General features: G+C 41.1%; 1 protein-coding gene across 5 annotated transcripts in view; it reads left to right on the top strand.

Annotated features, from left to right (window-relative positions):
• Positions 1-2522: 2522 nt before the first annotated feature.
• Positions 2523-13767, top strand: part of PCGF5 (polycomb group ring finger 5) — a 71725-nt gene continuing 60480 nt past the window's right edge. For all 5 annotated transcript variants that reach the window (XM_036265006.1, XM_036265004.1, XM_036265005.1 and 2 more), the window contains exons 1-2: positions 2523-2691; positions 5050-5344. In XM_036265006.1, the coding sequence (XP_036120899.1) occupies positions 5233-5344 (112 nt within the window). In that variant the 5' untranslated portion in view covers positions 2523-2691; positions 5050-5232. The remainder of the gene's footprint in view (positions 2692-5049; positions 5345-13767) is intronic.

Raw genomic sequence — 13767 nt, 5'->3', positions numbered from 1 at the left:
AACCCACCTCTACATCTATCCTCAGGTACTGCTCTCTAGCATCTTTGTGACCCCCTCTCCCCGCCTGCCCGCATTGCCATGTAAGTCCTCCTTATATCCATCCTCAAGCTCATTTCCTCAGGGAATGCTAATTAACCCCACTTACAGTGTTGATCAACAATCACATTTAAGCCCCCTGGACTTCATTAAGTGTTATTCTTTAAAAATATATTTAAGCCCTGGCCAGTCTGGCTCAGTGGCCCTGTACCAGAGTCTTAAGTTTGACTCCGGTCAAGGGCCCATACCTCAGTTGCGGTCTGATCCCCAGTGCTGGTGGGGTCATGTGGGAGGCAACCAGTCAATGGGTCTCTGTCACATCCATGTCCCCTCTCCCTCTTTCCCCCCTCCCTCCCGCTTTATATGAAAATCAATGTGAGGATTAAAAAACTTTTAAAAAATATATTTAAGATAAATTCACATGCAAAATAGGAAAATACCAAGTCATATTGTGTATGTTGTAGTATGTATGGTAATATCTTAGATTACATATTTTATTTTATTTATTGATCTGAGAGAGAGAGGAAGGGAAAGGGAGAGAGAGAGAAACATCGATGGGAGAGAACATCATTTGGCCACCTCCTGCATGCCCTCCTCTGAGGATTGAGCCCACAACCTGGGCATGTGCCCTGACTGGAAACGAACCAGAAACCTGTTGGTGCATGGGTCGACGCTTAACCACTGAGCCACACTAGCCGGGCCCATTACATATTTAAATACACTAGAAATAGGGTGACTTTTCACATATTGAACTATTTAGTCTCCAAGATGAAAGAGCTGAAGGATCCTTCAGCTGTAAAGTCATTCGACCTGACTTATTTTCCATTCTCATTGTGATTGCTGTGACTTATTGAAGTTGACCCACCTTGGAAATGGGCATATTGGCTTAAACAAGATCACCTATGTCTTTTTTTTTTTTTTAAGATTTTTTTACTGATTTTTAGAAAGAGAGGGAGAGAGAGAGAAACATCGATGTGATCAAGCTCGAAACCTGGGCTTGTGCCCTGACTGGGATCAAACCATCAACCTTTTAGTGCACTGGTACACGAGATTATGCCCAACCAACTAAGCCAGCCAGCCAGGTCAAGACCACTTTTGTATTTAAAATGTAGTAATTGAGCCCTGGCCAGTTTGGCTCAGCAGTTGGAGTGTCAGCCTGCGGACCAGAGAGTCCCGGGTTCGGTTCCTGATAGGGGCATGTACCAAAAAAAAAAGTGGTAATTGAATATTGTTTCCAAAAATGTAATGTTCATGCTATGATATTTAAAATGGTACTTTTTAAATGTTATGTACACTCTACATAAGTTTAATTATAAATTGGATATTTTAAGAAGTTGTCCTGGTCCACTTTTGGTGTATTTTAAATTTGAAATGGATCTTTGAATAGCTATTCGGCTGCTGAATTAGTGGTCATTGGGTCCATTGGTTTGTCACTAGAGTGGTCTTCACAGTCTGTCACTCTGATAATAAGGAAGGTAACTTCTGTCAACTGGAGATAAAGCAAATACTTTACATTGGTTTCCCCCTCCCCCTCCACTACTGTCAACTCCCTAACTAACCATCGCTGCTTTCTCTTCTACAGAAGCAAAGATAATGTAATCGCAACACCTATTCTTCTAATTCTACACAAGCTTGAAAGCTGCCCTTTGCTGATTCCCTTTGGGATGTTAGTTTTAACTTTTGTTTTTGGGGTGGATACGACAGTTTTCCCTGCTACCCTGGGATTTACTGGATTGCAATCTTCTAAGAAGCAAATAACCAGGTCTAATTTGTGATTAGCAAAATAGTGGTTGTAGTAGAGATTTGTAAATTTGTAGAATGCAGAATAGGATTGAGTGATTTAGAGGAATCTTTTAATGCATGCTTTTGAATAAACTTTTTTTTTCTTCAATGAATGGTCTTTTGTAGATCTCAAAGTCCACTAGAAAGATAACTAGTTTTTGGTTGTTTTGTTTTGACCTTTACTATCGTAACTATTTACCTTTTCCCAAAACCCCACCCCCACCGTGCTTCCGAGTGCTTCAGTTGTCAACAATCACGTAGTCTGTACTTTTAAATAAGGTACAAATAGAAGGATGTCTTCGTCCTCCTCTAGGCCCAGGTGGGACTAGCTTGGGGGTGGGGAAGACGCAGCCCCGTAGATAATTTCGCAGGGTGACTCATTCTCTACACTGACCGTTGATTTTAAAACCGTCCAAACTATACCAGACATTGTTATGATGAAAACAACCGGGAGGTGTTGGTGGTAGAGAGAAGAACCGAGATAAAATCTGGCCAAAGCTACATGTCACACGGGAGTCGCAGCGTCAGGGCGGGTGGGGCGGCCCCGCACCTGCGTGGAGCGCGGGCCAGCGGGCGGGGCCAGCGGGCGGGGCGCCGGGGGCGGGGCCAGGGCGGGGCCAGTCCCTGGCGCTGGCGGTTGAAAGGGGGTGGAGTTGCCCTTGGGGGCGGCACCCGCTCTGGGCCCCGAGGCCCGTCGCGCCCTATCGTGCCCGAGCGAGTGGCCCCGCGGAGCCGGCGCGCTCCCGCCTGCAGGGGGAGGGCGGACGGGGCGCCGGGACCGGCCAGGCGGCGGGCGCTGTTTCTCTTTCACTTTCCTTCCCTGTGAGGCCGGCGCGCTGGCGGGCGAGGAGCGGCGGCGGCGGCGGCCGCGGGGTAGGTACCCGGCGGGCTTGAGAGCGGCGGAGGGGCCGGGACCCCGCCGCCCCCGCGCTCCCTGTCCAAGTTTGTGTCCGGAGGGGGGGGCGGCACCGGCGCTTCCAGGCACCTGCCTCGGGCCGCCCCGTCTGAAACCGGGAGAGTCCTTAGTGGGCCGGGGCGGCCGGCCGGGGCGTGGGGGCTTCGGAGGCGCGGCCTCCCCTTGGGACGGAGGGGGCGGCGGGCGGCGGGCGGCGGGCGGGGAGAGGCGGCGAGTCCTCCCCAGCGCAGCGGGGGCCCGGCGGGGTGCGCGTCCGCGGGGCCCGGGCACCTGCGGGGCGGGCGGGGCGGACTTGTGCCTGGACCGCCCAGGGCCGTACTGCCGGTCCCGCCGCTGGAGGACGCAGAAAAGTTCCCTGCCGCCCCTGCGCTGTCACTGCACGTACTTGCTTCCTTTCCGTCTTGGTGACAGAGCCCTGGCTGACGACCTTAATACCGCCCCAGGTCGGCGTGCGTTCCTTCTTTGGGGGACTTTCTCTTACTTGGCGCTTCCAGGCGAGCCTACCTGTGGGAAAGGCAGGGCCCTTACTCCCGCTGTAGAGAGGGGAGGGCGCAGACCGACGCCCAGAAATGAAATGCCTTGCTGAAGGTCATACAGAGCTGAGGACCAGAGCCCAGACCCCTGTCTGTCCATTGTGCTCTCGCTGCTACGCCCTCCACACAGTTTTCCCAGCGGGTAGGATGATTGCATGCAGAACCTATTCCGTGCACATTGTCAATGGCGGTGTGGGGATGGAACGACGCCTTTTACCTTTCCGGTTCTCCACGTATACTTACCTATGAGTGAACGGCTCAGGTCGAGAAAACGTTCCTGTTTACAGAACTAAACTTAGGAAATCAACACCTTTTTCACGTCGTGTTTTCTAAGAGGGATGCGTTTGCTGTAAGAAACCTTTAAAACTTTTTTAAAACAATAACCTTATGTACAAGTCAACTATGCTAAAGGTGCCTGGAAAAAAGTTAAGGACTTTCCGTTTTTACTGTGCTAGTTTTATGTACATTGTCCATTTAATCCTCCCCAATCTGGGAGGCTGGCATTCTTATTTTCATATTACAGTTTTGTTTTGTTTTTAAAGAGAGGATAAGTAACATTGCCCAGGTTATATATACATTTACTAAATTCGACCAGTTCCTAACAAGGAGTCTAATAGAGGAGATAAAGAGTGAATATAACAATAAATCAAAATATGTAAGAGGAAAAGGTAACAGGAGAGAAGTAAGGATTAAAAACCATGGACATTAAAAAAAAAAAAAATCCATGGACAGATTACACTGAGGATAGCATTGAAGAAGGGTTTTGAAGGATTGGTGGGATCTAGACCAGTGATTTTCAACCTTTTTTATCTCATGGCATACATAAACTAATTACTGAAATCCTGCAGCAGCCATAAACTATATTTGGGGGGGCATCTTACACATACAAAAAGGTATACTTTTGATTCATTCACACCGGATGGCTATTGTTGTGTTGGCTGTTGTCACTTTTTTATTTGACAATCTAAGGGAAAAGAGGTCAATGCCCCTGATTAAATGGTCAGGTACTGCCTGTTTTAAAAATTCTTGTGGCACACCAGTGTGTCTCTTGCAGTTGAAAATCTCTGATCTACACAGAGGAGAAGAAGGGCTTGTTGGATAGAGGGTATAGAGCCTGCAGAATGGACTATGGGAGGGGGAGTGATCCTTTCATTTTGCCTGAGGGTTGAAGGGTATGTTAAGGTCAGCCTGTGGAGGGTCCTGTATGACAAACTAAGAAACTTAAACGTTTTTCTGTTTGTAAAGAGGAGACACAGACATTCCTTTGCAGTCTTTGGCATTCTTTGCAAACCTGGTAGCAGAATATAAGATGGACTGAAGGTGGATGGGATGGTTGTGGTTGGAAATGAAAAGGACATAACTTGATTTGACTACTGACTGGGTTATGGGGTACAGAATGGAAGTAGGGGCCATTTTGATAGGGACAATAATGACTTCAATTTTGAATCTTTTAACTTGTATTACCAGGAACTAACAGAGCAGTCAAGCAGACAGTGAAAATATAATACTGAAGAGGTAAAGATGTCAAAACAGGAGTTAATAGTCTTGGATGTCATTGGTATAGAGGTGGATAGCTGAGGCTTCAGAATTGGATGGGTTTGTCATTATTCTGAATTAAATTGTAGGAGGTTTACAAATTAATGTTACAGTGAAGGCAATGTTCTCCTCACCTGTTTACCCAATTTGGAACATGTAATACTTGTTGCTAATATAACTGTATTAATACAGTATGAGGAATTTAACACCATTTTCTCTTATCTTTTAAAATTATTGTGAAAACAGGCATGGGAAAGCAGAACCACCAAAAGGAGTGATGACCAGCAATCTTGTGATAGATCTGGATGTTAGTTCTCATGCCTCAGGATATCCAGTTGGGAACTCCATACCAGCTCTTGGGATCAGACTTTCATCCACTTAATACCCTTCTTTACCTGAACTACTGAAGCCAGCCCTAGCTAACTACGAATGGCTACCCAAAGGAAACACTTGGTGAAAGATTTCAATCCTTATATCACCTGCTATATCTGTAAAGGGTATCTGATCAAGCCAACTACAGTGACCGAATGCCTCCATACCTGTGAGTAATCTTGTCATGTACCCATCAGAAGTTATGGGTTACACTTGCTCTTTTAAAAATTACCACATTTTGTTTTTATCTAGTTTTTAACTTTTAAAACAATGAGTATTCTAAGAATTATCTTAACTTTAAATATATTTACAGGATTGATTTGGGGATACCAGTGGCATGAAATTATTCTTATTTAAATTATAATAGTTGACTTTTGTCTGATTTTTAAATGTTCTAAAATCATAAGCATATTATTGGTCATAGTTTTTTAAAAAGTAAACTAGGTTTTTTATTTTTTAAAAATTATACTGAAAGAATTAATGTCAGGTTTTGTTAGAATATGCATACTTTAATTCATTGTTGTCGTTTTTAATTATTTTGTTGAGGTATGGTTGACATACAAACGGCTGTACCCATTTAATGTATACATCTTGATGAGTTTAGAGATAAGTATACACCCATGAAACCACCACCACATCACCACATCTATGCCAAAAACCTATTCATCACCACATCTATGCCGTAAACCTATTCATCACCTCCCAAAGCTTCCTCCCACCCTCTTATTTATTATTTGTGGTAAGAACACTTAACATTAAATATACCCTCTTAGCCAATTTTAAGTAGACAACATATTATTGTTCCCAATAGGCAACATGCTGACAGTAAATCTCAGGGCTTTTTCATCTTGTATAACCAAAACTTTATTCTCTTAGACTAATGACCAGTAGCCTCAGCATCACCTGGGAACTTGTTAGAAATGCAAATTATCAGGCCCCATCCCAGAATTACTTAATCAGAAAATCTGGGAGTGGGGCCATCATTATTTATTTAACAAGCTCACTAGGTGATTGTGAGGCACACTTTGAGAATCACTGTTCTGAGGTGATCATATCTATGAAACTCCTAACAAGTTTCTTTCTCACCTGCCCTATCAGTAGAGGAAGATAAATTTTTATAGCCACTTATGCCAGGATTTTACATATTTTTGTGGTTCTGCCAAAATAAATTTACTTTTCTATTTCAATGAAAGTAATTCTAGTACTAGTTTAATGCCCATTATGTACACAACAGTAGATCCTTAATATATGTACTAGATTTAATTTTAGTTTTACAGTAGCCTTAGAGCAATTTGGAGTGGATGTGGGAAGAAAGAGAGGGTATAAAGGTTATCTTTATTTTGTGGGTGTGGAAATTTAGAGTTAAGTAACTTGCCTGGTCTCACAGCTAATAAGTAGTGGACCTGCATTCAACTTCAAGCCCTTGCTCTTTCTAAGATAAAATGGTCTCTCTTTCTCTTTTGTATTTTTTAATTAAAAAAAAAAAAGTTTTTAAATTGATTTTAGAGAGAGAGGAAGGGAGAGGGAGAGAGATAGAAACATTGATGAGAGAGAACATCAACTGGCTGCCTCTGGGGATCGGGCCCACACCCTGGGCATGTATCCTGACTGGAAATAGAACCAGCGACCTATTGGTGCATGGGTTGATGCTCAACCACTGAGCCACACCAGCCAAGCTCTCTTTTTCTTTTTTAAATCCTCCCTTTCAGCTATACTCCCTCTGCTGAACTGACATATTATACCAGTAGTTTTAAACAGGGTGCAAAATATAATCACTTGGAAAAGGTTAAAATGACAAATTTTATGTTATATGTATTTTACCACAAATAAAACAAAACAAAACAAAACAAAAGAATCACCTAGGAAGTTGTTTAAACATACATATACATATACTTCACCTGGAGAGGTTTGGTGGGTGTTGTGATGTCTGGGCAGGTATATTTTGGAAAACCTCTCTAGGTGATGCTGGTGTATACTCCTTTGGGTATTTCTGGCCCATGCTCTTCAGTTGGCAATTAATTATAAACTCCTTTGAAATAATAATTTACTATTGCCTTGTATCATTAATTATTATCCAACAGATACTTACTGAATACCTACTATGTGCCATGCACCATTCTAAGCACAGAGGATACAGCAGTGAACAAGATAGTAAGAAAATCTCTACTCTCAAGAAGTTTTAGGGGAAACTAATAATAAACATGTGTCACATTAGTGATAAATGCTATGACGAAGAACAAAGGCAGCTTGTAGATGGGGGAGATTGGGTTATTTATATAGAGAGTGTCAGGGTTTACCTCTTGATATGATGACATTTGAACAGAAACATGAAGGAATTGAGCTCTGTGAATATATGGGAAGAGCATTCCAAGCAGAGGGAAAATGAAGTATGAGCCTTGAGGTGGGAATGCCCTTGGCAGGTTCAAGGAAGAGCAAATCAGTTAGGTGGCTGTTGCTGCAGGTCAGCTGAAAGACTATAGGGCCTTCACCTAGGGTAATGAGGAGTGAGATGGAGGTGGGGAAGAGTGATTGAATTGTGGATATATTTTGGAGGAAGAGCACATAGGATGTGGCTACTCTAGAGTGAGGATTTTATCTTATACGTACTTCTATATTTCCCACTATACCAAGCCTGGTATCTGGACATGGTCAACAGTCTGTTTGGCTTTTCTGCTTCTAAGGTGTGCATTGCTTTTATATTTGGTTCTCTCCAGCAATAATTGCCATCTCTGTTTGGGAAAAGAGAAAAAAGCACACATTCTTCTCTTTCTACCTGTGTAATACAGGTTTTATATGTGTTCTTCTCAAAGGAAAAATATTTGGGGCATAATGAAATCAGAATTTAAATGTCACTTTTTTGGAGGAAAAACAAAATATTCTAAAAGTATAAATAATCAGTTTATAAGCAAGGGTATGTTTATGTTTGCAACAGCAATTTAAGGTATAAAGAAGTAAGTGACAGTTTAACTTCACAAGCCATTCTGGCATGAAAAGTCCTTTGGAAGTCATCAAGCCCCTTTACTGAGAGAGAATGAAAATAGCAGAAGTGTGATTAAAAGATAGTGGTAAATCACAAATGTCGCCTTTTATCATCAACAAAGGACAAAAACAGAGTAAATGATGGAGTCAGATACTCAACCCAGTGTCTGAGGATACCTGAGGATTCTATAGTGCTGTTAATCTCTCTGCATGTTCCAGTCCTTGGAATTTGTATTTTTTTTTATAGTTATATTAGGGCTTATAATAAGGAAAAAATTATCCCACTTGCAAAATATTTCCTTATTAGTATTGATAAAATGAATAGTACCACAAAGCAGTGTTTCTCAGTCACTGGTTAGATCTTCGATGTTACCCGGTTTTCCTATATGTAATGTGGACAGAGATAGTAGTATTGTGATTTGGGAGTAGTATGAAATAAAAAAGTAAGATGGCCAAATGGGACAAAAGGAAAGTGAGAAGTGTTAAGTGACATTGTGATACCTCATAATGTTTTCAATCTTTGCTTAGTCATATAAAAATAATATCTTATTAAGATAACTTTGAACAAAGACTGTAATTTTATGATAATATAATTATTATGAAAACTAATTATAAATATAAAGATTTTGGTCTTAGTGTTCCAGTTTGAAACATATAAATGGAGCTTTATTATTGGTGAGCAGAACCAGACATGGAATCTGCCCTCTGGACTTTCTGGTCAAGTGAAGAAAGTAATCAAGTTAAGAAATGTATAAAATAGCCCTGGTCGGTTTGGCTCAGCGGTTAGAGCGTCGGCCTGCGGTCCAGAGAGACCCGGGTTCGGTTCCCGCTAAGGGCACGTACTTCGGTTGCAGTTTGTCCCCGGCCCTGGTTGGTTGTGCGGGTGGCAGCCACTCGATGTGTCCCTTTCACGTCGATGTTTCTCTCTCTCTCTCTCTTCCTCTCTCTCCCTCCCACTCTATCTGAACAGAAAATGGAAAAATGTCCTCAGGTGAGGATAAAAAAAAAAAAAAAAAAAGAAATGTATAAAATAAAATTGGATATGTGATAAAAATAATGAAACAATAAAATAACAGGTATGTGTCAGGAGACTGCAGTAAAATTGAATGCTACAGAAGAAAGAAGCCAAAGTGTTTTCTGAAATTCCTAAAGCCATAAGCCCTAGGCCTTCTCAGGCAGGGACATTAGTGTTTGGGCCTGGCTGCAGAAGTGCCCTGGGGTGGGAAGTGGGGATTCTTAAGTGGTCTCCCTGCTTTGATATGGATAAATAAAGATCTTTTACTCTTCTTGCAAAATCTTTTCAAAGACAAGTTAACTCTTTTCTGTTCTAAAATGAGAGAGGTGTTGCTCTCTCATTCTCTCATTGAGCAATTCTGGAGCTAACACTGACTGGTTTCCTGTAGATGTAGAATGAGGGGCCCACAGGACCATCAGGATGGCTGAGGGCAGCAGCCCTTGAGGTTGTTAGCACTTCAGCTAGGTGGAAGGAGGAGAAAGGGGCAAGCCAATCAGAAGGAAGGGGGAGGCAGAGCCCACAGGGCAAGCTGTGTCCCAGACTCCTGGCATGGAGTGGGGGGAAAAAACTTATAAATGCCTACTAACACCACTTCCCTTTAGCAGGCCAAGGAAATTCTATACAAAGATAAAATTTTAAAATGAGGTAAAAATTTAAAACATAAGTTAGTTTCTAGTGTTAAAAGACCAGTTAATACTAGAGGAACTAAGTCTACATTTACTATGGTTACAAGTCTGTGCGATAATTTTAATAATTCAACAAATCTAAGGAAATAAACATGTTCACACAAATAATTGTTGAATTTTTAAAAATAAATAATTAGGTGTCAAGCCTTTACCAGCCACTAGGGTAGAGTGGTTTTAAAAAAGAGAGAGAGAGAGAGAGAAATTTGGAACTTAAAACTCTATCAAGCAAAACTCATAAGATAAGAAGAAATTTCTATACATGTATTTTGGATCAATCTTTTTTTTTTTAATTTTTTTTCCTTTATTGATTTTAGAGAGGAAGTGAGAGGAGGAGAGAGATAGAAACATCAGTGAGAGAAAACATCAATTGGCCTCCTTCTGCATGCCCCTCACTGGGGATCAGGCCCACAACCTGGACATGTGTCCTGACCGGGAATCGAACCAGCGACCTCTTGGTGCATGAATTAATGCTCAACCACTGAACCACACCAGCCGGACGATCTTTCTTTTCTGTGTGAACTCATCTACTCAGAGATGTCAACTACCTAGGCTGATATCTCCCAGATCTTTATTTCTGGCGTAGTCCTTTCCTCTGAGCTTCAGAATCCTGCTAGGTGTCCACTTGATGTCCTAAAGTCACCTGGAATTCAACATACCTAAAAATGAGTGAATGGAATTCTAACACCCAGCTGTTCCAACAAGAAATATGCCCCACACTTGGCTCCCTTTACCCTCACGATCCAAACAATGATAAACTCCTGACTGGTCTTGCTCTTTAATATCTCCTAAATCTGTCCCTTCACTTCCTTCCCTCATGACTATTTGTTCAGGTCCTCATTACTTCTCACCAGTCATTGCAGTCCACTCCTAACAGGTGTCATAGACCTAACAGGTGATCATTATACATCTTACTGTCTTCATCACTCACTCTGCAGCTGACCCAAAATTTTCTAAAGATACCCTAGTGCCCTCAGGATAAATGAAGGCTACTTAGGTCTGACTGATTTCTGTCCCACCATCCAACACACACATGTGCAAATACTTGGTTTAGCAGCTTGCTCTGTTGGAATGAATGCACTGCTCAGTTACCCATTCTTCAAAAATCATCTGCTCCAAGATCTGCCACCCACCTGCTACCACAGACAGATTTGGGTCAAGTGTATTCTTAGTGCCTGATACTTGAGTGCTCAAGGAAAACCTACATGAATAAATAGCCAGTCAGTTGATCATTTTATTGTGTGTTTTTCCATTCAGAGATTCAAATGTGTGATAAGTAGTTTGAAAGGCATGTAGACAGTGTTGGTTAGGATTTAAGAATTTTGAAAAACTGTCTTCTGAAATATAGGTGGGAGTCTTGTGGATCTTAGGTAGGGAGAGGGAGAGATGCTGGAGTGGGGACTAGAGATTGGTGGCTCTCAATTAAGGGATGCTGTATCTCTTGCACCAGGGTCCTGAGGAACTTCTGAAGTTACTTAAGAGTGTATTTGCTGGTAACTGTATAGGTTGTTGACTTAAAATGGAAGACTTTTCACTTAAACTAAGAACAAAGGAGCTTTGTTCCAGCAATAAAAATGTGAATACAGTGCATTGGTTTTTAACTCTTTTGTGGTTAGAGTCTGCTTTAATGATCTGACTATTCTTATCTCAGAGAAAAGGGAAGGTTTAGACACAGAATTCTGTGGTACAAGATAGAAAAATTTTCTTCTTTTTGTCCTTTTAGAGATTATGGCATGAATCCCCTAAGAATGAATTCTTTGGGGAAAATTACATTGTTGTTCTTAGTTTTTTTTTGTTTTTTTTTTATCCTCACCGAGGATATTTTTCCATTTTTTGTACAGATAGAGTGGGAGGGAGAGAGAGGAAGGGAGAGAGAGAGAAACATCGACGTGAAGGGACACATCGAGTGGCTGCCACCCGCACGACCAACCAGGGCCGGGGACAAACTGCAACCGAAGTACGTACCCTTAGTGGGAACCGAACCCGGGTCTCTCCGGACCGCAGGCTGACGCTCTAACCGCTGAGCCAAACTGGCCAGGGCTGTTGTTCTTAGTTTTTAACTGATGCAGAGAGCAAGGGTTAATTGATAATTAAATATAGTTGCTGTGACAATTAAGGGGCTTGGTGATTTTATGTGATAATATGAAAGAATGAAGGAATAACTTAATCCTAAAATGGTGAAATTTAAGTACTACCAACCATTTATTGTTTTTGAACAAGTATTATAAATACACAAATATTTAAGTTATAGAGAACTTCTGATACATTGATATTCAGAATTTAAAATCTGTGCCACATATACTTGCTATTCAAGGTACAGTCCCCAGACTAGCAGCAATTACCAGCAGCATCACCTGGGAACCTGTTAGAAGTGCGTATCTATGGGCCTTACTGTAGACTTACTGAATCAGAATCTCTGGTAAGAAGAGCAGAAATCTGTGTAATGATAAGTTGTCCAGGTGATTCTGTTTTGCACTAAAGTTTGCCAAACTCTGCTCTGGACCAGACATTTATAATACTAGCAACTCTTGAACTATGCAGTTTGTGTTTTTAATCATACAGTGATTAAAATAAATGCTAATGAAAGATTAAACTAATAACCCGGCTGATATGGCTCAGTGGTTGACTGTCGACCCATACACCAAGAGGTCACCAGTTCGATTCCTGGTCAAGGCACATGCCCAGATTGTGGGCCAAATCCCTAATCGGGGACATGCAGGAGGCAGCCAGTCGATGTTCTTTCTCATCAGTGTTTCCATCTCTTTCTCCCTCTCCTTTCCTCTCTCTCTCAAAATCAATAAAGAAAAAAAAATTTTTAAAGCGTTAACTTAATAGCTATTATTTATTGAATATTATATTTAGGATCATGAGCTTTACTTTCATTGTCTTAAGGACCCTTCTAGTTAGGTGGTATTATTTAATCATTCAACAAATGTTTATTAGCACCTATATTTTGCCAGTTTTTATTCTAGCCAACGGAAATAACAGTAAACAAGACGGGCATAATCTGTGCCCTCCTAGGATTTGTGTTCTAATAGGAGAGACAGATAGTATATGAATAAACAATATATTTTCAAATGCTGTGTATCAAATGCTATGAGGAAAAATAAAACAGAGGAAGGTTTTTTCTGGGAATTACCATTTGAGCAGAGACCAAAATAATAGGAAGGCACAAGCCATGAGAAGGTTTGAGGCAGAGTATTTCAGATTCACATTCCAGTGTTTTTCAAAGACGTGGAAAGGTTAAATCACACAGCTATTAAGTGCTGGAGCTGGGTTCTGAATCCTGGACAGCTGACTCGGGCACAACTTCATATTAAGTTGTCATTTCCCTAATTGCTTTTTTTTTTTTCTGCTTGGCTATATTTTCTAAATTTTCTTTAACAACGTGTGAATTTAAAATGTATATATAATGAGCCTCTTTATCTCTGTTTTCATGACTGTATACCCAGTCAGGGTCTGAATATTATCCTGAATAATAGCCATTATAATAAAGAAGAGGTATAAATTGAACTTTCTAATGTACTCTTTATAAAATTTGATTTTTAGAGTTAAGACCCGTTTTTAGAATAAAAAATCTAAGGTCTATCCAAGTTTTTTATTCCATCAGAATACTCTTAGAACTAATAAATGAATTCAGTAAACTTGCAGGACACAAAATCAGTACACAATAATCTGTTGTGTTTCTGTAGACTAACAACAGACTATCAGGAAGAGAAATGAAGAAATCAACCCCATTTGCAATGTAGCAAAAAGAATAAAATACCTAGGAATAAATTCTCCAAGGAGGTGAAAGACCTGCATGTTGAAAACTGTAAGACATTAATGAAAGAATTGAAGGCACAAATAAATGGAAAGATACTTCATGCTCATGGATTGAAGAATTAACATCATTACATTTTAATACCTAAAGCA

The sequence above is a fragment of the Molossus molossus genome, unplaced genomic scaffold (assembly GCF_014108415.1).
Source record: "Molossus molossus isolate mMolMol1 unplaced genomic scaffold, mMolMol1.p scaffold_m16_p_17, whole genome shotgun sequence".
NCBI lineage: Eukaryota > Metazoa > Chordata > Mammalia > Chiroptera > Molossidae > Molossus > Molossus molossus.
This window is presented reverse-complemented; position numbering and strand designations above follow the sequence as displayed.